The following is a 22581-nucleotide window of genomic DNA, read 5'->3' on the forward strand; positions in this document are numbered from 1 at the left end:
CTTAGTGGGTGAAGCTGTAAAAACGCTCTAAACTGAACAATCCAGTAGAAGAACCAAGGGCTCATATACCTTGGCTGACAGCTCAGTGTGTGAAAAGGCATGGATGCTGATGTTTTCAACCAAGTTGTAGTTGCATGAGGCCAGAACTGAAATATGTGGGTGCAGCTGTTTGAGAAGCTTTCACATAAGCTTTTGTGCAGAGAGGTTTCTGTGAACTCCTTTTGACTCCTTTTCCTGTACATAGCTGACTTAAAGCACAATAAAAGCACAGAGAGAAAGACAGGTCTTATACAAGACTGCCTTTTCTCTCTACAGACATATGCAAATGTTTAATGTTTTTCTTGTAATTCAAGTAATCAAAATGCAGTCAGATGCAGTAAAATTAATTACTTTGAGATCACACATAGGAAAAACAAAAGCCAGTGGAAGGTGTATGTTCAGAATGGAATTGCTACAGAACATACTGGTTTCATCAGTTTTCATTTAAAAAGGAGAACTCTATTCTGCCACCCTTACAAGTGCACTGCTTGTTTTGCCTCACACCACATTTCACAGATTTATAAGGTAAGTACTGTGCTCCCAGTCCTATCCATTAACTTCTTTCATGAAGTTCAAAGTTTAATTTTTTTAAGGTGTTTTGCTGTTTGGGCAAATCCACAAAACAGATGTCAGAATGCATTATACATCAAGCTAATGTTCACCTTGCCTTTTTTGATTTGCTTAAAGCAACATCCCTGAGAAAAATTCCTAAGAAAGGTAGGTTGAGATGTTTCATTTTGCAGTACAACCTTTAGAATTCTGTGCTATTCCACAAACTTGTGTTATTTATAATAAAAATAATGCTTTGCATTTGTGCAAGAGAGAGAAAGTACATACACATATGTGACTACAGACTAGGGTTGGTAATAATAGTATCATCACATTTTGCTGTTCAAGTTGTTTAATAGATAATGCATGCTCTTGTTAAACCTGCAACATACAAAACTAGTGTTAATAGTTGAAGACAATACTGTTAACAATAAAAGCAGTTAACAATTCTGAGTTACCATGGTCATGGAATTTTACATGAAAACACTAAGCGTATCAGAGTAGTCAGCCACAATTGCAAAAGAGAAAGTATTTCCTAAAACTTGCTTGTTCTTTTCTTCCTGTGAGATCCCAGCTGCTCTACACCCTCAATGCAGAGATCAAGACTTGCTAGAGACAGAGACAGTCCTGTTCATTGGCACACACTTTTCTGTCAGGATTAAAGCTGCCCCTCCTCCATGCTTAGAACACCTGTCTTTATCACAGTATACAAGGAATTGTAATTTATGCTGCTATTTCCTGGTTTTGCCAAGAAAATACTCATATCTGACCAGTAAAGAAGGTGACCACTGAACATTCCTTATACAGCCAAATACTACTACCAGAAATCTAGCTGCCTGCTCATTTCAGCCTCTAAAAGGTTTTCAGACCAGCTGGCTTGTTCTAGGTTAAGTGATGTTGCTGCCTACAACAGAATTCATCAAAAGCTTGCTGACATGGGGTCTGTTGGTTTGTGTGGGTTCAGGACAGTGTCATAGATACTACAGAGATTCTTCACTAAAAGACCAGCTATGCTCTGGTCTTAAAGGCTGCCATGAACTTTCAGAGCGAGTAGACAAAAAGCCTTCCACCAAGTCGAGCTTTCGCAGAACTTCTCTCTGCTGCCACTACAACTTCTTTCTGCAGAGATACAGAGCAAGGGTTAGCAAAATGCAGCTGCAGGTGTGTGGCTGCCTTAAGCTTCCATAATGGAAAGCAGATTTAGTCCATCTCATCAGTGTCATACAGAAATGTGATGAGGAGAAATAAGAGAGCAACCCACCTCATCAGAATAGCAGTTAACAAAGCAATTTGGCAAACAGACTTTATTTCATTTGGGGAACTGGAGCAAGCTGGAACCAATGAATTAAGTCTGTTGAAAATATAAACTGTTTCTCAGGGCTAAGATTAATACAGATGAAGCTGGAGTGGGTACTGGATTGGTGCCATAGCAATGGAACACAACAGCTTGAAAAATGGTCTCATTTGCACTGAGCAATGCCTGTGTTTCAGGTGTTGGATTATCCACCCTAGCCTAGATGAGAAGAATTTACATTTCCAGGTGTTTCTCCATTGCATGTTTTAACAGCAAGAAGTTAGTTAAACACCATTTATTGAAGACCTGTTGTGTACCTCCTCTGCCTACTTCTGAGGCTTCCTCAGTACTCACACAGAGAACCCCAGTGCTCACAGAGGTGATGTCAGAGTAAGGAGAACAGCTGAACAAGCACTTAGTAACCTTCAAGCTGAAAAAAAGGCTCCTCAGTGCATCATACAAACCTAGGGATTGACGTTTGGTAAAAATAACGGGCATCTGAGGGAAACAAAGAGAAGCAGGGACACAGACATATCCAAAATCATTCCAGTAACTGGACCTCCCTATGCTTGGAAACACTTGACATGAATGGTGTTTACTGCAAGAGGTAGCCAGGACAGCAAGCCTGTAAAGACTAAATGAGAGGGATGGTAGGGTGCCATTCATAGCTGAGTATCCACTTTGCATACAGGCTGGCATGAACAGTAAAGCCAGCTGGCACCTCCACTCCATTTACCATGCAACCTTTCAGCAAACTCCTAAGCAGTTTAGATTTCAGGCCGTTTTAAAGTCATTTCTTTCAATTCATGTTCCAAAATTTTCGCAACTCCATAGCTCATCCACCTATAAAATGGTTTTAATTATTGGTTCAGAGACTTACTTAATTAACTATGTTATATGCTTAAGAAGCACTTAAGGTTTCTACAACTAAGATGCATGTGAGGTGTTAGCTAGTACTTGCAAGTGAGGTAGGAAGATGTTACGAAGCAACTGACAACAGTAATTTTTCTCACCTTGCTTTCAGATTTCACAGAGATAACAGAACTCCCAAATCTTGATAGTTCCTGTAAATAACATTGCTTGTTATAATGCTGCTAGTTTGTTTTTTTTTTAAAAAAGGACATTTTAGTTTCAGTAGTTTGTTTTCTGTTTACTTACCTCAGGAGAAATAAGGACATACTGTGCCTGAAGAAGAAAAAACGACAAAATAAAAATTCAATTGAGAGAACCATGCTAGGGGAATAGAAGACCAGTACAATAATCCTGGCTCCTAAACGACAAAGTCAGTTAAGAATGAACAGGAGGAGCCAATTTGCAGAGATTCGGAAACATGAGTAAACCTTTTGTTTTGTGGACCCGAGTCAGAATGCACTGCATGTTTGTACTGGATGTACTCATGTCCTGATTTTACCTTTTGTGTTTTCTTACCCAGTCCTCGGGACAGGGCGATATCCATGATCTGCAGTGACCTGTCACATTCCCTGAGGATGCCTGCTTTCCGTTGTAAATATAAACACGGCCAGCTGCCCCACCAAACAGTATTGAGGAGATGCTATTAGTTCTCAGTGGGGATGTCACAATCATTTCATCTGCAGGTATTACAAAGATGACATAACACATCAGAAGGAAATGAATGCTAAACCAAAACACGAGAGAGAGCTGGCATTTACATACCTCCAGATGTCACAATTCCTATTAATGATGGCAAGTAAAATGTTTCAATTTCTGACTGAGTTGCTTTAGATTTTAGAGAGGCCTCTCCGTAAGGCATGATGGAATACTAGCACAAGTCAATTGGGGAAGCAGACTGTGTTTAGCACTTGTATGAACATGTAGGTGAGCGGTCCTCCTTTTGCTAAAAGTTAAACACTTCAGCTCTGATCTAGATTCATCAAGCATTACCTAGTCCATCGTTATCCAGATCACTTAAGTATATGTCTCCTCCGAAACGAGAAAACCTCCTGTCCCCACTCAGTGTGCTAAGCAAAGAAGGCTTGGTGCTGTCTGTCAGGTCATATACCAGAGCCAGTCCAGCTTGATGCAGCACTGAGGACATAAATGAAATCCTATACAGGCTGTCTGGAAAAAAAAAGTAACAGAAGTTGAGCATCTGACATAGGAACTCAGGTTTAATACCTACAATACATTAAGAGCAGGTAATACTGGCATTACATAAAATGAACAAACTATAATTTATCAAATAATATCAAACGTTATATGGGATTAACACTAATTAGCTCAGGTAAAAATCTCTTAGCCATAGGACATGGGAAGAAATGCATTCAAGTTAAAGATAGATTTCTGCATTTTGACTTTCCCAATTCCTTACTGTCTGCTGCCAGAATGAGGACAAAATACTGTGTTATTTTAATTCCAAGAAATATGCAGTCTACTAGCAAATCACTGCTACATAAACAATGTAAGGTAGTAATACTTTAAACCAATTTTAAGGATGGAAAAACCCACATTGAAACAGAGGCATAGTAGAGAGACTCTACATGTAAGGCACTTAAAGGTAATTACAGTGATTATTTCTAATTTATTTTTTTTTTAATTACATGGCAATTTAAAGGTCCTTTTTCTAAATTAGAAATTGTATTCGTCCTCTGGTTATACAGAAACAAACATGCTAAGGTATGAATGGCTTCCAGTTTTCAGGACATACCTGCAGTAGGTGCACCCACCACCAAAACTCTCCTTGTGTTCCCAGCCACAGACATCACACCACTGGCCAGAGACAAACCCATTCGGCTCATCTCCTGTTAGATTAAAATACCTGTGTAATTTCTACAGGTTGTCACTTCAAATTATTCATAAGGTCCCATAGTGAAGAAGGAGCCCTACCTTGTCTCCAGTTACCGCAAACCAGCGCTCTGTGCTCGGTGGGTTGTACCCGTACACCTTCCCAACACTCTGTCCGGCATCCGATGAGAAGGGATTGCATCTTGAATTACAATGCAAAATATAGTGGTTTGTAACAACATATTTTTGTACACTCACCTAGGAATGCTACTCTTAAAATATTGTCCCCTTTTACTTTGGAAAAATAGTGCCTGTCAAATTCTAGAAATCTATTTTAGTAATTCCCGTATGTGTCCTAACTAGTTACACAACATTTAGAGCACAGACTTGGCCTGTCTATCCAATCCTTTATCATCCAATACATTTTTGTCTTTGGTTTGCTTTTAAAAATGCTCTCTCAAAGTAAGAGTTATCTATACAATTACTTAAGGCATGCTTACCTGTCAGCATTTTTGTGGCCCCTCTCCCCAAGGAAACCCAAGAAATTCTTCAGTGTCTCTAAATAACAAAGACCTGCTCTATAAAGGGTCTAAAGCCCCCATCTTCATAAGGAAGTGTGACAGTATAAAATATGAATTTAATAGAAAAATTAATTTAATAAATATAATCTAAGCAGGACAAAGAGGAAACTTTCTGAAAAGCTGGAACTCTAATCTATTACAAATATTAAACCTTGTGGAAGTAGAGCAGAATGGAGGAGAGATCAAGCTCTCACATACAACACACCTAGCACAACTCTTCCATGTAGGGCTACCAATCAGTAGTAATGTTATGTTCTCCAGCTGGCATCTGTCAAGTGAAAATCCAAACCAAGCATAATTTTCTTCCCCCTGCACCATCCAGTTGGCATCCTGTACTGACAGAAATTCTGAGAGACCAGAAAAATATTAATTAAATCTTGGTGTACCCTGGCATAGAAAAATCCGTTAGCAATCCTCTACTGATTCATCCTATGACAAGTTTCTGTAAGCAAAGTTACACTGTCCGTGATATGGCACCAGTAATTGCTGACTTCACTTGCTCACCCTGTAGCTGTGTTGGCTGGTGAAAGCCTTTATTTGACATAGCCTGTTTCTCAGTCCTTCCAGTAGCCTACACAAAGCACATGGAAGCTACCAGTCAAGCCTGCCCTAAACCAGTCACCTTTTATCAGAACTTGTAATTCTTCAAAGGTGGTGGGTGTGGGAACTTCAAATACTTCTGTCTATAATTTAAATAACTCATTCTGTGCCTTGGTTTTAAAAAAATGTCAGTCAGCAGTGGGTTCTAGAACCCTTGTGGGTTCTAATAAGCTACAAAAAATAAGCATTATTGGAAATCTCACTTACATGATTGCGACAAAGCTGCCCAACCTTTACTAACTTTATTTAGCTCCAAGTGTGACATTTTGTCCCTCATTCACAACACTCCTTATCACCTGTACTCATTAACTGTGTTCACTTGTAGTGTTCCTCTTTAGCCATATGAAGGAGTGTACAGAATGATAAAGATACATCTTCTAAGGTACATTTACAATTTTCCAAGGAAGAGCAGTGAGCCTGCCCAACACACAGCTGAATCCGTTCCTTTAGCAAGGCTTTCAACACAGTGTCCCACAATGTTCTTTTATCCAAGCTGGGACATTGCATCTGGATGGGTGGAGAACCAGATGGGAAAATACTGGTTGAGACAATCACCATCACAGGGCAGCAGACAGTGGGTTGTACTGTGAATGCCTGCGACAAGTGGAATGCCTTCAGGGATCTATCTTTGGACTCATCCTGTTAAACACTTTATAATAATTGATTTGGAGAAGGTAACAACATGGCCTTTCGTGCAGTTGGCAGATGAAAGGAGATTGTGGGGAGCCACCATTCAGAGGGACCCAGGCAGGCTAGAGGAACAGACTGGCAGGAACCTCACAAAATCCAGTGAGGACAAATGCAAAGCCTGACCCTAGGAAAGGAGATGCCCTTGTAGTGATGGGAGAAGCTGTGTGGAAAAGGCCCTAGAGATAATGGTGGGCATGTGAGGCTCTGACAGCAAACAGCCAACAGTGTACCAGGCTATATAACCAGGAGCATGGCAAAGAGATGATTGTTCCCACTTTAATCTTCCCTACACCACACCTATAATACATGGTTCAGTAACAGGAAAGATGTCGATTAACTGCAGCAAATTTAGTAGGGGTATTCCATGCCTTCTGTGCCTGGTGTGCATGGTGGAAGGACAATAGACAGTGAGCATAAACTGAAACAAAAAAGGTTCATACTGGCTGTAACAAGACATTTTTTCCCTATGAGGACTGCCAAGAAGTGGAACAGCTGCCCAGAGTGGCTGTGTAATCTCTGTCATTAGAGATTTTTAAGACCCAAATGGACAAAGCCCTGAGCAATTTGGTTTGGCTTCACAGATCTCTCTTATTGAGCAGGAGGCTGGACTAGACACTCTCTGAGATCCCTTTGAACCTGAATTAGCCCATGATTAATTAGGAACAAATGAACAGTCACATAAAATATGGGAGGGCTAATTTACTCAGTAAATATTACCTTGGTCACTCCTGTTGAAATAAGAGTAAAATGCAACCACAAATCCTCTCTGCTGCCCACCACCAGGTGCATATGGAGAGCCCACAACCAGATCAGCATTTCCATTCCCATCAACATCAGCTGCCAGGAGGGACCAACCAAGATTACAGTAGGAATCCTGCAATAAACAGTTAAAGCCTGAAATAGAACTGAAGCCACCAATTTTGTAACAAAATAGAGCAACTCACATCTAAAGAGCTAACTAAATTACCCTCCCACTCCTTGGCTTCGGTTTTGTTTTCTTAGAGGGTTTTTGGATTGGTTAGTTGAGGAGTTTTGCCTTTTTGCTTTTTTTTTTTTTTGGCTATGCATCTTTCTATTCACCCTGCTGCCTCCCCTGCACTGAAGTACAAATATCTTTCCACATAAAACTAACCTAGGCAAGCACCTGCTTGCTCCATCCCCATCAGTCTAAATTCCCTTGCAATTTGATTTTAATGTTCTTTTTTCAAGCCCATGAGCCCCTTTCCCCTTTATCTTACCTACCACTTGTGTAGACTTGTGTTGGCCTGGCTAACAGCATAACATATACAGGATATTATATGCTATCAATATACCTGACAAGTTATGGTAACATTTGGCTGAGATGCCAAGCCTCTTCCCTCAGAGCCGAAGTAGACATACACAGCACCCTAAACAGCAGGAAAATCAAATATGGCATGAGAGCATCTGCATGTCAGTACCAGGTACAAAATCCAAGGCAAATCACAAGAAGTGGAACAGTTCTGCAGGGACTATTAATACAACTGCATTTTTCTTATCACAGCTTTCTCACGATTCTGTCTTTTCTACCCCAAACCTAAGAATATTCATGTTGTAATGGGTAAGGTTGTAACCAAGTAACAAACTAGAGAAGTACATTTTCATCATACTGTGGGTAAGATGCAAGGACAGTGTAGTGCATATTTGTATTTGTTACACATCCACTCAGGTGGCTCAAATTTTGATAACTATTTTTTAATGCAATGGCAAACAGTGCCAAGCACAACAGATGCACACAATTTTTCAAGGTAGTGAGTCAACATAAAACTTAAATTATCTAATTTTTTTTTTAGACACATAAGTTAGTAGCTGAAATTCTGAAGAGTTTTAAGCTTAATGGATGTGGTTTAAATCAAAACATTTTACCTTTCAGTTTGCTTGAGCTGAAAATACTCAGGGACCATTACGTGGGCTTAAATGGTAAACTGCAAGTCATTAAGCCTCTGTAAATTGATTATTTTAGCAAGTGTGTCTGTGTTCATATCACATTTTAGCTATCATCTGTTGGCCTGTGACAGCATATGACAAAGCTCACTGATCCATGAGGTCCATTCCAGACTGTCAGTTCCTAATCAAAAAGAGTACACTTGTATTTCATGACTGGCCCGTTACATTTCCAGCACATCAGTGCTGCAAAGTCACAATCTGATTTGGATTTTTAATGTGCAAAAAAGGCCACTGAAAGGGAAATATGGATAGCTCTCATTGCTCTAGTCAAAGTATCTACAAAGATTATAAACTTTTGTGTTTAAATTACAATGTCACCTTGAGCAACAACAGAAATTCTCACTCTCATTTCACTGTTCAAATAAAACCAAACAACAAACTTACTTTGTAAGTAAGAAACTGGGATCCCACAGAAGGTGCTCCAATTGCCAGATCTGGCACTCCATCTTCATTAAAGTCCAGGACTGCCAAGGCAGAACCAAATCTTCCTGAAGGCTAAAAGAAAAGGGATTGATCTCAGGAAAATAACAAAACAAGACAAAACCATAAAAACCTAATGCACATTTGCACAAGGAAGAACTGGAAACAGATGACAAAAATCTGTCCAAAGAATTTTTGTTCTCCCAAGTAATAACCATCATACCAATACACTAACTCAGAATCAGCTGTTCTATTTGTGGATGTGGAGGTGTTAAAATACAAGATAACACAACATGGTGCCATTTTGCTATTTCCTCTTCTGAGCCCAGTGCACTGTGGATATTAAGCTTTCCTAAAACATTACATAAGAAGACAGCAGTTGTTAATCCACAGTTTATAACCACAGAAACAGATTAAAAGGAAACATATCTCATTTCTCTCTATTCTATTCTTTGTGAGTAAAGATATTTTCTACAGAGGATCGTATTTATTACTCAAAAAGGTCATTTGATCCTGCTTAGTTACAAGCCAGCCACCAGCATGTCAAATCCCAGTTTCCTCTTTTATTTTTAAACACATTGCACTCTTACTAAAGACAATTATTTTGTGAGAATTAACCAATTAATTAAAAAAGTAGCTTTAAAGGAATTGAAACGTATTGAATTAATATAATTATATTAAAAAAGAAGGGAAAATCACAATATTTTTTAAATGCAGGGGCCTGAACGAGATATATTGGGATGTACAGATATATTACCTCACTTTTATTCAAGGGCAAATTATGTTTTAATACCTGCTTATCTGGCACAGTAATGAAAGTGAATCTACAGATCACTATTGCTTCAGTTGTTCCTGTGACTTCAGTAATGGTTATTTTTCTTGAAAAGCATATGACATCCTTTAATCAGGAGGAGAATTTCAGGAATAATATTCATACACATTAACGATACCGTTTCTCAGTCAAAATTTACCACCTTTTCAGTCCAAAAAATTTAAGTGACAAATATCTGATTTGACCCCTCACCTGATGACCTTGTAGTACTTGGTCAGCTTTCCTATCCAAATCCATGTCCTCTCGTGGCAAACCTGACTGGTTACAGTAGACTACATACACCCGTCCTATCTGAACATGGCCCATGGTACTGTACCCTGGTGCTCCAACCACCAAATCTTCATATCCATCCTGGTTTAGGTCAGCTGAGATCATTGCCCTGTACAGCAAGGGAGTCAACAAAATCAGCATTAGCTTCCAGACTACCACAACATTACTGGAAAATAAATAATTTTAATTCAGGTAAACCAAGACCTGTGTTTCCCGATATAGTTTTGTAAAAATCTATGCAGTGTTTTTCATATTATATATTTGATTTGTGTTTTCTTGCATTAAATAAAACTAGATCCTTCAAGATTCATCTTCCATTAATGCATCTGAGTTCTGTAGGAAGTGCTTTTTACTGACACAAGGCACCTGAGAGCCTTCATAGCAAGGAACATGAAAAAGGACTGCTCGCATATGACACAGAATACAAAAGATGAAATTAAGTATCTTTTAAACTGAGCCTCTGATTTAATTGATGGATTTAAAAGGAGATAAGCAAAGGGATTACATGTTTCAGTAACATGTTGGAGTTTAGTGAGGGAATGTGGAGAGAAAAGAACTAACTACTGCTAATTTAGCTGGTGTGAAGTAAATGCAAACATTAAATCCAAATTTTGAGTCATAATAAGTGAAGCAAGATGAGCAGCAATGCAAATTTATTTTAGTACTCTCCCCTGTTGCAGGTCAAGCTAGAACCTCTCTGGAAAGAAGAGAGAATATGCTTCTGTCTGTCCTGAATCAATCTTTGAACTCCCTACTAGTCTTGAGCATTTCCAAGAACACTCGCATCATTAGTAATCAACTCACAACAGCCAATTAATTTTGCACAAACATCAACCAACGACTAAAAAAAGCGTAACGTAGTTCTCATACTGTTCATAACTAGAGCCAATGTTGGTTCTAATTTTGGCTCCTTCCATTCTGAGCTTGATCAACATCTGAAAGAAAAGTCTTATGGGCTAGCTTGCTGTTCTGAACAGACAACATAAGCCATTCCGCCAGATTTGTACATCTAATTGATTTGGACTTTCACATTTAAGAGTATCCGAAGAATAAACAATAATATTTTGGTGGATACTCAAAATTTTCAAAAATTAAGTGGGAGGCGGGAGGAAAAATATTACAAACCATCCAAGTCTAGCATAGGGTGAGGTCAGAAAATATGAAGCTACTGGCTTGGAGATGTGCTTAGAAGATTTCTGATGTGTAGCTGCTAATGCTCTCCAGATATTGGTTGTAAAAGCACGGTTCATCAAGCGGAGGGAATTCTGAAATAAAAATAAGGAGACACAAGAATGGTCAAAACACAGGCTGAAACTCTAGAACATTTTGCGACACGTCAAAAACCAAGTCACCAACAGTGGAAATCACCACATGGATCTAAGAAGAGTCTGAATCAGGTCATAAGCACCATTTTAGAAAGAGACAAAAATCTGTATGCACTAAATGGAGCAGTGTTAATTGTTCACTGCGATGCTTTGCTGGGAGTTCTTAACCCCCCAAAAAAAGTGATCAACTAATGCTGTAAAATGTAAATACTAGAGATATATTTTGTCCTTTTTGCCACTGCAAGATGTGTTCTAACTTCACTATACAATGAACAAAGTGTAAAAGTTGAGTATTTTTGATGTACATATATAGATTAACAATGATACTGTAATCTCCTTGAAGTGAAGTCAGAGGCTATTGTTAATGTCCTGAGACCCTGCTCCATTGTGTAGCATTTCAGACAGAAATGAAAACAATTTTATGTAGAGCTGAATTTTACCTGACACATCTGTCACTTCTCACTTACTGTTGCCCAAGACTGCATGTTGAAGTGAACTCCTCTTTCTGTATAGTTTATATTCTTCTCAAGTGATTCTGTAAGCAAAGAAGTTGTATTCTTGTGATGTTCATGTTTTGATTGTTTGTTTCTGCTAGAATAAAGAGGGCAGTAATAAGAATTAATATAACTGAATTGATGACTTGAGGTAAAAGGCTCTCTTAGGTTCTACACAGTTCTCCTATACAAAGTTTACTTATTCATGCTACAAGAATCTCAAATTCACACACAAAAAGATAAATAAAAACATCTCTAATTTTCAATAGCTCACTGTCCACATTAGCAGAAGACTCTCCTTTCACCACTAAACCTTTGAACCTCCAGAGCTGTACTTACATGTGGTTGTCCCTGTGCTCCTTTGTGCAATTTATAAACAGAGGGTTCTCAGGCAGGTAACAGCCACTAAAGAAAAATATGCAGAATCCACTTTAAAGATTTTCCTACAATGGAAGTGAAACTAAAAATAGAAGCTATATCCTTACTGATTCCTCTGCTAGAAGTCATCAGTTTTCTCAAGAAACTCAAAATCAGAGCATCATCATAATCCCTAGAAACCCCGCTGATATTTATTTTAATGACCTTGATTAGGTTCTATATGAATCTCATGTTTCTTGAAGGAAACTTAATGTAACGTGCCCTGTTATTTCTATGAATCTAAAGCACTTTTAATGAAAGTGCCATTCTGGAGCAAAGAACAGAACAGAATGTATTTCAAACATAATTTCCCAAAACAGCCACAGTGATATTTTCCATATAAATGGATGGATTAATTGCCACTGTTGGTCTTATAAAGTTATTTACAGTAAAGCTACATTTGTAAGAGAGCCGTACAAGGCTAGTTGTATAAAAATATGAATTTGTGAGTAGAGGCCTGCGCTTCAACACTAGAATATATACTACTACTCTTTGTAATCCTATTTGCTTTTAAGTGTCTGAAGGTAATATGTGACATCCCCTCAGAAGGGACATCTTTGCTGACTGATGACAGCAGCCAGAAGGTGCAGTCTCAGATAGCCAGGCCAGGCAGAACTTTAGGGCATGGCTATGCAACTTTTAAGCAGGCCCTTGAGTATGTCTTAAAGAGTGCTCCAATTTTTCCCTGCTGAGTATCAGCTGGGGATGCCAGAGGCTTGCCTGGGCAAAGGAGTGTGAACCCATAAGAAATGCGAACTCAAGGTAATCCTGTACACCCAGGTAAAAGACATACATAGAAATCCCTTTGTCCAAGAGAGAATTTAAAGCTTAGCACCTCTTCTAGGAAAGAACCTGCCTTTAGAAGGGCAATTAAATGAGTGTTAAAACTTGACTACTGCGTTTCATATTCCAGGACACACACTATACCTGGTTCCATTCTCTAGCATGTGGCTGGTCATCTCAAAAATATTGTTTGTCCAGAACGCCATGTCATCCACTCCTCCAAGGAAATATTCATGGAACTTCTCCACCAGAAATGGAGATTTACTAGCATATCTTGGAAAAAGCTGAGAGACAGGCCACATACTTAGTAAGATGGACTACATTGTCTCCATGCTATCTGTTCATTTTTATAAAGGAAACAGAAGACCAACCTTGGCAACAGCAAGCCTTTCTCCATGCCTAAAAACAAAAAAAAAATCTTCAGAAATAAAACTTGCTTCACTTAGTACTTAAATATGTAAACAGTTCTTTTCAAGGTTCCTGTATAGTAAAAACTATGCAAGTCATTATATTTCCCTGTTGGTTGTTAAAATATTTTTTAAAGTTGTAATGTAAAAAGTAATGATACAAGCTCTGTTTTTTGCCTTTAATTTGGAGGGATTCACAGTTTTTGTAAATGCTATGTAACTATTGGTAATTAACTGAAATAGAGAATACTGCTGGGCTGTTTAGGGTATTCAAAAACATACACTGCCAGATATCCAAAGTCTCTTTTGAATTTTTCCTAGATTTGAAAGGATCTACATAAAATGTAGATAACCCATCTATTTAGCAATGTGCACTACTCCTTCAGTACGTGAAAATTATATTGCTAACTTGCCGCAATACAGTAGTGCTTGAAGACACAGTTGTTCTTAAATAAACAGGCATAAATGTGTTAAAGGTGTAAATGCATTAAATAGCCAAGATTCAGCATCTGTGGTATAATAATTAATTTACCAGTCATTAAGCAGTTCAAATTTGAATTCTAGTCATTAAAAAAAACTCAGGTGTTTTATGATTTTGGGATCTAGTAGGGGGTCTGTATTTCTGACCTGCATGCATAAGGCATTTCAAAACAGCTATCATAATTTTCCTACACATGTTTCACTTACGAAACCCCAGAAAAAGCTATTCAACTTACAGTTCAAGATACAGCAGGAAAGTACAGTCAGTAATTGTGCTTTCAGTTATGATCTCCTTTCCATAAAATTCCTTATAGATAGCTGCTAGATCTTTGACAGGCACATACCTAAAAAAGAGAAGAAGGTATTATTATAACAGATTTTCCACATCACCTGATAAAAGATTACAGTTTCTGTAATAAAAATAGCCTGCTATAAAATATTCTAAATTTCAAAAGGCTACATAAGGTATGAAGATTTAAAAATAGCAGAAAGACCAGGACTGCACATGCAGTTACTCTGTGCACAACACTCTCCTATTGTTTAGATTCAAAGTCTGTAGAACCTTTCCCCTACGGCTACTGCTAATAGTGTTTCCACACTGCCCACACTGGTTTCCTGGCTTGATCACATCCTCTTGGAGGATGTCCTCCAACTCTCTGCTGTGCCAAATCTACTCCTAGACAAATAGACATTTCACACAGCTGTGTCAGAGATTTATTAGTGAACCATGTCTTCTACACCTACGTAAACTACATTCTACTTAACAAAATCGACTCAAATTACCTACTTTATTAGCAGAAAAAAATTTTTTTATGAGTTTTTTATTTCAGTTAAAAACTGTGAGAAAAAAAAAATGTGTATATCTAAATCTTCTGCTCATTTTTACGCTTTTGAAACCTGTCCGGATTCAGCATCCTCAACTTCCAAAACTTTAAATAAATCTCATATTTCCACTTGACTACATTATTTAACTAATTTCTAGGACATTCCAGCAAAATGTTTTCACTGGTTATTTTATATATAAAAACTTATAATTTCTTTCAGAGATAAATAATTTAATCTTTCTTGTTTTGTTCCTATACATAAAACGCTTTTTTTGTATCCTTCCAGTTTTTCAGTATATATGCATATAAGGAACACCAAACCCAGAAAAATTTAAATAGCTGCAAGGGTTCCTTTTGAAAGAAACACAGTGATTATACAAAATAAGTAGAAATAAATATTAAAGAAGGTAACCTCATTATCTTACCAATTTGATGCCAGATAACTGAAGTCCAGTTCAAAATGACTCACTACATCTCCTCCTGAGGACGGAAGAATGAAAAAAACCTACATAGTCCAACAAACTAAACCTGTTAAGTATCTGTCATGGATAACATCACCCATGAAGCCACGTATGGCTTTGCTGTCTGTATTTATACGGCAGATCTTCCAGTTATACATTTAGAATACATAAATGGTTCACCTGAAAGTATGCTGCACATTTTATACCTCCAGAGAATAAAAATTATTTACCATTTAAAATCACAGTAGTGACTCCATTTAAACACTAGCATCTTTTCATCTGCATTTTGGCTTTAATCCAAGTGTTCGTATGCCTTATTATATCTCCTGAAACATGGAGCATGAGGACAGGTATAGCAGGACTTTGCAAGCTATGGGGTAGGGCAGGAATACAGTGTCCATATGACCCATTCTTGGCTCCTGCCTTGCATAGGCTAAGAGCCAGAATCACCCACTGTGGTTTTGAAGAGGACTAGTTATTCCAACAGAAGGATCTATGATCGGCAAACAGAAACATTACCAAAATCGCCAGCACTGTGAGCTTCTGAGTATGAACCATGAAAATCAATCTGGAGAAAGAGAAAAACAAGACAGCTGCCTGTTTCTTTCAAGATGAGCAGAAACAAACTATCCAAGCAGCCCTAATGTTTACAGGTTCCAAACCTGATCAACTTCATTCCTATGAAATTCGTGACATTGCGTCTTTCCAAAAATCTTCCTGAAACAGGTCTCCAGCTTTTCTCTTCTCCACCACCCTGCCCCCCACAGTCAAAAGCTAGGCTATCCATTCCAATAAATCCAGTTGTATTAATAAATAAAATAATACAGGCTTACTTCTCCCATGGCCTTTAGAAATCCTTGGTCGATGCCCAGGCTATGCCAGCTAATATCTGCCACCATATGTGAGGCAATTCCAAACAGGAAAGCCACCAGTTTCTCTGTAGCCTACGCAACAACAATCCGTTTGAAGCAGTATCAGTAATTTTACTCCTGTCTTTAAGAAGAGGTGAGCATTTTATGTAAGTGCATTACACGAGGATATAGGTGAGAAACTCTTACAATCCAAGGACGTAGCATAACAAAGTGTTGATCACTCATTCCTTTATGCTGGAGTCACTTTTTGTGACTAGCTTTAAGCACCTCTTAGGTCCAAAGTCATAGAATTATGTGGCTGATGTCAGGATAATTTGTGTACTTAAAGTTAAATGTGTACTGAAGTGTTTTTCTGGACTGAGGATAAGCATTTCCACATTCAAGGAGTGAGCCCCCTCTGCCACCATGGGTGTTGTGCAGGCACACAGAGGAGAGAAGGACATTCCTGCGCACTCTCACTTTTGACAAATTGTTTTTCCTCTCCTCCTGCATAGTTCATAGACCATAAACAAGAGCAAAGCAGGACTAAGTCAAAGAATACACAAGTGAGAATTCTAAAAGATGTCTCGTTTTCAAATGGCAAACCCTTGACCAGATCTGACAGGAACGCAAGATCACCAATCGCATTTGAAAGTTTGGATCTATGAAATGTATCATAAGCACCAGACCACAGTGGAGATAACTGACAGACTTTACATGGAAACTGTAACTTTTTGTCTGGTAAAGATGGAAACAGGATTTCAAATGTTCCTATGTCAGGAGAGACTTTAACGTAAAAATGTGGGGTTTTTTTCTACACTTCACAAATGATGAAATTGCAACAAGTGAAGGTGAAGAAAGCAGTTGAAAGCAAAGTCAAAAGCTGATGAAATTTTCTTACCTCTTCCCAAGGCTGAGGATAATTCCTTCTGATGTACTGAATACTTGCTTTGAGAAATGGTGACCAGTGAGTGTCTTCAGACACATCATGGAATATTCCTATTGCAATAAAACTATATCAGTATTTCATTTGTTCTTTGAGGAAAAATGAAAAAAGCCACAGACTTTTGTTCAGTTTCATATCATGCAGATGATACAATTGGAATCCATTTAATGAGAAGAGACTTATTTTAAATGATTTATACTATCAAAACAAATACTACATTTACCTTCCATGATTTTGGTTTGAAGCATCTGAAAATGTTGTGCCTGCTCTCTTTTTCTGTGCCTATGAGTAGGTACAGTACAATGAAAAGCTGCCTCACAAGCAGAGAAGATAAAGAGAGTTGACAGAGAAGTTGTTGACTAAATTGATACATTCACTTGTATGGCAGAAAAGCTGATGGGCATGGCAGCCAACTCAAAATATCATGTTTTGGGACAGGTATCGGTTTCCACAGGGCAGAGAACGGCTATGTCATCATCATCATCATCTTTTTCAACAGAAAGGCAAACTTGCCAAGATACAGTTAGTGTAGGAGTAGAAAAAGGGCAGAGGAAAGCTAGTCTTACACTATTTTGTTATTGCTGGGGTTTTATATGCTCCTATCCTCTTTGTGACTGATCTGATGGAAACTAATACTTCTTAATACAGAAATTAGCACTAGGCTTTCCATAAGACTTAAAAAAAAAAGATCATTTTGTCCTCTCAGTTATTCCCCAAGACAGTATTTAGTAATTAATCTGGTCTGCATCAGGAAGGCCTGGGGAATGAGGATAAGGATACCTTACATAATATCTTTTCTTGGAAAATGGGCAAAATTCAATACCGCCAAAATATAGAAATTAGCACTAGGCTTTCCATAAGACTTAGAAAAAAAGATCATTTTGTCCTCTCAGTTTTTCCCCAAGACAGTATTTAGTAATCTGACCCATTAAATACCCATTAAATTACATTTATCCCAAAGGTACACTCTAAAAACATTTTCAAATGTGTTGTTTTCCTGCTAAGTTTTACAAAAAGGCTTAAAATACTAACAAAAATGGCAGATATTTTTTGCAGGAAGGCGTTTTTTTGGCCATACTTCATTTCTTACAACATAACTATTTTCAGCCCTACTAAATTCTCTAGGATTTCCACATAAAAATACAGTTGTTAATGCCTTAGACTCATATAGCTTTTCTTACCCGCTTTGCAGACTGGTGAATAAAAGGCATCAGGATAAATGCTCCCAGCTTGAAATGCATCTTGGTGGTTTAGTAATAACTGGGGAAAGAATGTGGGAAAAAGAAATCAGAATGCTATTGCACAGCATGAAAACACATTTTACTGCCTATATCAAAGATAAAATTTAAATATCCAGCAAGATACAACTATTATCTTGGTAAAATACACCAAGTGGTGCAAAAACCTTGCTGCCATTTTGCTGTCCTTACGTTTATTAAATCTCCTTTCCAAAAGTCCCCTACTTCTTATACAACTCCTAATACAATAATTCTTCTAATACAAATACTCAAGTAGAGTATGACTAAAAAAAGATGGGAAAACACATAAGAAACTACACAAAGTATACATATACACATTGGTATAATTGTTACGTATTTGTAATAGTATTCAGATGGAGTCAAATCATTTTCAACAGAAAAAAATACAGTCTTGGCACAATGTTGACATAGATATTACTGAGAATAATAACAAAAGGCAAGAAGATGGACAGAAAAACATCGAGAAGAAAGGTGTACATAGTTAAGCAATAATGTGCTTCGTACCTGTCTATAATTAACACTCCCTTCATTCTTAATGAAAAATTCCAGAGCTCTATGTGCTGAAAAACAACATATTGAAGTATTGATTTATAGGTATTGTGTCCATGTCCGTGTTTTGTTAGAAGCATTAGCAAAATCAGAAAACACCACATTTTCATACCTAAACCAAGTGGCACACGCATGAAACATGATTTCTCACAGAATTATGTACCTGTGAAAGGGTGTGTTTTCTCACCTAGGGAGCTAATGAGGAAGTGCTGCTTCTGTGGCAGACTTGGGCACTGAGGTCTCATCAGTCTGTCTAATCCCCAGGTCCCAAGCTGACCAACTAAGTTAAAATCACAGGGAAGCGAATTCCCCATGTCCAGAACTGAGCTACAGCAGTGAACTGAAAGGATCACACCCAGCACATACAGAGCATGGACCATAAAGCTGTAACTGTATTTATGTTTCACTGTTGCCCTTAACTTTGAAAAACGTACCCTGGGAATCAAGGTGGATGTTTAACAGTTTGATTAATTTTTAACATGTATGAAAAGCAACAAAAATCCAAAGTCAGCAAGGTAAATAACACTGTTTATTCACTGAATAGGCAGGCATTCTTACTGTCAAAATCTTTATTAAGTGTAAGGAGAGAACGAAAAAAATTGACACTACTTTCCTTTAATAAAGTCTCCTTTTAATTAGTGTTAGGAATGATCTATTAACACTATTCTAAAAATACCCAACATTGCCATTAAAGATATTTATAAAGTAAGACTAAATTTAATTTGTTCCTTATCAAATAAATCGCATCACAAAAAACCAAAACAAAACACAACAAAATATCCCACCACTAGTGTTCTGGAATAAGATACAGACAAACTGTGTGGGTTTGAGTGATCTTTCACTTTGAATTTTACCCACTGATCTAAACAACCCTTTATTCAAATATGTTAAGATACCTTAAGGACTAGTCTTTCATCAAAATAGGAACAACAGCAACATACTACTACTACTACTACTACTACTACTACTACTGCTACTACTACTACTGCTACTGCTACTACTGCTACTGCTACTACTGCTACTAAAACATCTATAATGTAATGGGTCAGACATTTCAACATACATCTCAGTGTGGGAGAGTCTCAGTTTGCCAGTTTGCTTTTTGTGCCTTCCATCTTCCCTTCACTTTTCTCATTACTCAAGTGGGCTCAGGTCCCACAACTCCACTTTTACACGTAATTTTGTGACGTGTCCCCACAGTTCCACAGAGCCCCACAAGTCTGACAGAAGTCCCTGGGTGAAAAAGCCTCCCCACTCAGACCTGCCTTCAGCAAAAAGGCTGTGGCAAGTAGGACACAGCACAGCTCTGCGGAGCACACTGAACACGATTAACATTCTGAACAGGCAGAGCTTTTCACCATTTTAAAAGCATTTTCAAAAAACTGTCCAGGGTAGACTTTGGTGCTGGTTTTGAGTCAGAGGAGTTTCTTTCTGCAATTTGTTGTTTGGTGTTTTGTTTGTTTGTTTTTTGTTTTGTTGGGCCTTTTTTTCCTGGAATACTCAGTGTTTCGGGAATACTTTCATCTAATCATCATAGACTTTTATGTGCACAATAAAAGCACTTTAGCAGCATAAGAGCTGATCACAGTTTAATGTCATTTTCAAACGAATGGACAAAATTTGTTGTAAACAAATGGTTTAAATTAAACAACAGACCCCAATAGTTCAGTGTACACAATACTCCTCAGACAACCAAGATCTTTAAATTATATAAACACAGGTTTTCTGCTACATGTTTCCTTGTTTAGAAAAAAATGACTGCTTGGGGACAGATCTGTAAGCTCATTTCTCTAAGTAGATCTTTTTGCAAATACACTCCATTCTAGCAAATCTGTTGTTTCAAGTCTTCAGAAGCTCATACTCGGTAATTAGAGCCCCGGGCTGGCAAAGATGTACGCACTTGCCTAACCTCAGGCATATGACTTCTCCTACCGATTACTATGGGTTTCTTGACACACCCTCAGGCAAAGCAAATGGTTCCAGGATGCTGACTGAGGGAACAACACTCAGTAAGGGAACATACTCTCAGTCTTGAATGCCATGAATAATCCCAGCCTTTAACTTGTTCAAAGTTGCATGCATTCAGTATTAAAGTCTGAGAAGATCACCTGAATAGAGGCAACATCCTACGTTTTACCATCTGTTTGAGCAATAGATTTAGAAACTAAACCAGAAGAACAAACAATTAAAACTGTCAATTATTATGAGTAAATGTTTCAAAATAACCTCAGACTACTCGTGTCTGTACTTGCAATAACTGCAACAGAAGCCAGATTTTAAAAATAACACAGGCAAACAAGAAATTAAAACCAGAAATATTCTCCATTTTCATGTTCACTCAGTTCTCTCCTTCATTCTCTACAAATCTAGGCTGTTCAGGCTACAGAGAGCAACCTACCAGAAAGAGACAGAGAACAAAATTTTCATTATGATACAAACACATTACAGCATTTTACGATTTTATGCATTTTATTTTAATACACAGTGATTTGAAAACAGATCTACCACAAATGACCTGTGTTATCCTTTAGTTTAAATATAACAATCCCATGAATTGCCTAAAGTATTCCTCTTCTTTCTCCAAACCAAACTCTGTCTGTGTAAGACTCACAGACAAAAACATTCCAGTTACATAATGCTGGTGCTTTAGAAGATGGAAAAATACTCACATCAATTCAAGCATTTTGCTTATAAAAACAGTAAAGTTTCAAACTCCAAAATCAAACTACTCATCTATCCTATGTGTTATTCACATTTTTTTAATGATGTGGACTGCTCGCTGCTCTAATATTATTTCCTTTCTTTGCTTTCCAGCTGAACTTGAATTTACTTATCTTTACAAGCAACTGAAAACACAAGAAAATTCATTCTGAACATGTCTTACCTATTTCAATATGTGTTGAAATTCCACATGGGATACATCTTTGACAGAAATGGTACAGTATAACCAGGAAAACAGACCAAATCTTCAGACCAGCCATGATGCTGGCTCAAACTGTGGTTTTCAGAAGCCTGGAGGAGTAGCGCTGTGACCTTTGCAATGTAGGTTACGGAGCATGTCTTTTCTTTCATACATACTGCTGACACAGCAAGTAAACAATTGCCATATTTGAAAGGCTATTTTATACCAATGCTTTTTTTTACCTCAAATAAAGTAATTTATAAAAAAAGAAATGATCTATGGGTGTTCTCCCCTCTTGAATTCTGTCATATCTCTGGGGTTCGAGCAGTGTAAATGCCATCACTGCACAGCAGCAGTGAGATTTCTCTATACAATAGCAAAGCAAAGAGCATCCTACCACTGTTTGCCCAGCTCATGCTGCACTTGCCTTACAACAGCTACATCACATTTCAGAAAAAAAAAATTAAAGCCAATTGTCAAAGCAGCATTAATAAAAAGACAGTAGCTCCTGACACTGCTCAGCCTGCGGGCAAGGCTGGCACATGTGGCACAGCCACATTGGTTCCCAGTGAGATGGTGGCACCAAGCAGGGGCTTCACATGGCCCTTGTGCCAGAGACTGACCACAGCTGTCATGGGACCCGGTGGTCAGAAATGAGAGCCACTGCCCAGTGTGCCCACAGGCCCCCAGGGACTGGTGCTCCCACAGCCAAGCCATCAAGCTCAAGTCAGCCTGGGGGAGAGGAGACTGAGAGGAGACCTCATAGCAGCCTACAACCTCCTCGCAAGGGGAAGCGTGGGGACAGGCACTGATCTCTCTAGTGACCTGAGGGAACGGCACGAAGCTGGGTCAGGGGAGGTTCAGGCTGGATATTAGAAAGAGGTTCTTCACCCAGAGGGTG

The 22581-nt window shown here is 38.2% G+C and overlaps 1 protein-coding gene across 7 annotated transcripts; it reads right to left on the minus strand.

The window, feature by feature from the left end:
• Positions 1–922: 922 nt before the first annotated feature.
• Positions 923–22578, minus strand: GPLD1 (glycosylphosphatidylinositol specific phospholipase D1). Of its 7 annotated transcripts, none has more exons than XM_032689608.1 (25): positions 21663–22577; positions 18734–18789; positions 18152–18230; positions 16926–17023; positions 16007–16117; positions 15693–15741; positions 15138–15192; positions 14125–14232; positions 13373–13400; positions 13146–13285; positions 12141–12206; positions 11775–11895; positions 11108–11247; positions 9905–10091; positions 8845–8955; positions 7809–7883; positions 7213–7369; positions 5411–5552; positions 4727–4826; positions 4548–4641; positions 3785–3961; positions 3311–3471; positions 3041–3067; positions 2896–2946; positions 923–1707 (listed from the first exon to the last, which is right to left on the minus strand). In XM_032689608.1, exons 1-25 carry the CDS (start codon positions 21757–21759, stop codon positions 1630–1632), a joined length of 2508 nt encoding a protein of 835 aa, XP_032545499.1. In that variant the 5' UTR covers positions 21760–22577; the 3' UTR covers positions 923–1629. The 7 variants fall into 7 exon arrangements, 6 of the variants coding, with proteins under 6 accessions (XP_032545499.1, XP_032545488.1, XP_032545506.1 ...); XM_032689597.1 differs by having other exon boundaries at positions 11775–11898; positions 21663–22576; XM_032689615.1 differs by lacking the exons at positions 2896–2946; positions 3041–3067 and having other exon boundaries at positions 11775–11898; positions 21663–22578.
• Between the last annotated feature and the right edge of the window lie 3 nt (positions 22579–22581).

The sequence above is a fragment of the Chiroxiphia lanceolata genome, chromosome 1 (genome assembly GCF_009829145.1).
Source record: "Chiroxiphia lanceolata isolate bChiLan1 chromosome 1, bChiLan1.pri, whole genome shotgun sequence".
NCBI lineage: Eukaryota > Metazoa > Chordata > Aves > Passeriformes > Pipridae > Chiroxiphia > Chiroxiphia lanceolata.

Coding starts and splice junctions, on each gene's coding strand:
- GPLD1 (XM_032689597.1), bottom strand. CDS start 21,759: ATGGCTGGTCTGAAGATTTGGTCTGTTTTCCTGGTTATACTGTACCAT. Junction 14,233..15,137: donor AGTTATCTGGCATCAAATTG/GTAAGATAATGA, acceptor TCTCTTTTTTAG/GTATGTGCCTGTCAAAGATC. Junction 11,248..11,774: donor ACATGCAGTCTTGGGCAACA/GTAAGTGAGAAG, acceptor TTTTTATTTCAG/AATTCCCTCCGCTTGATGAA.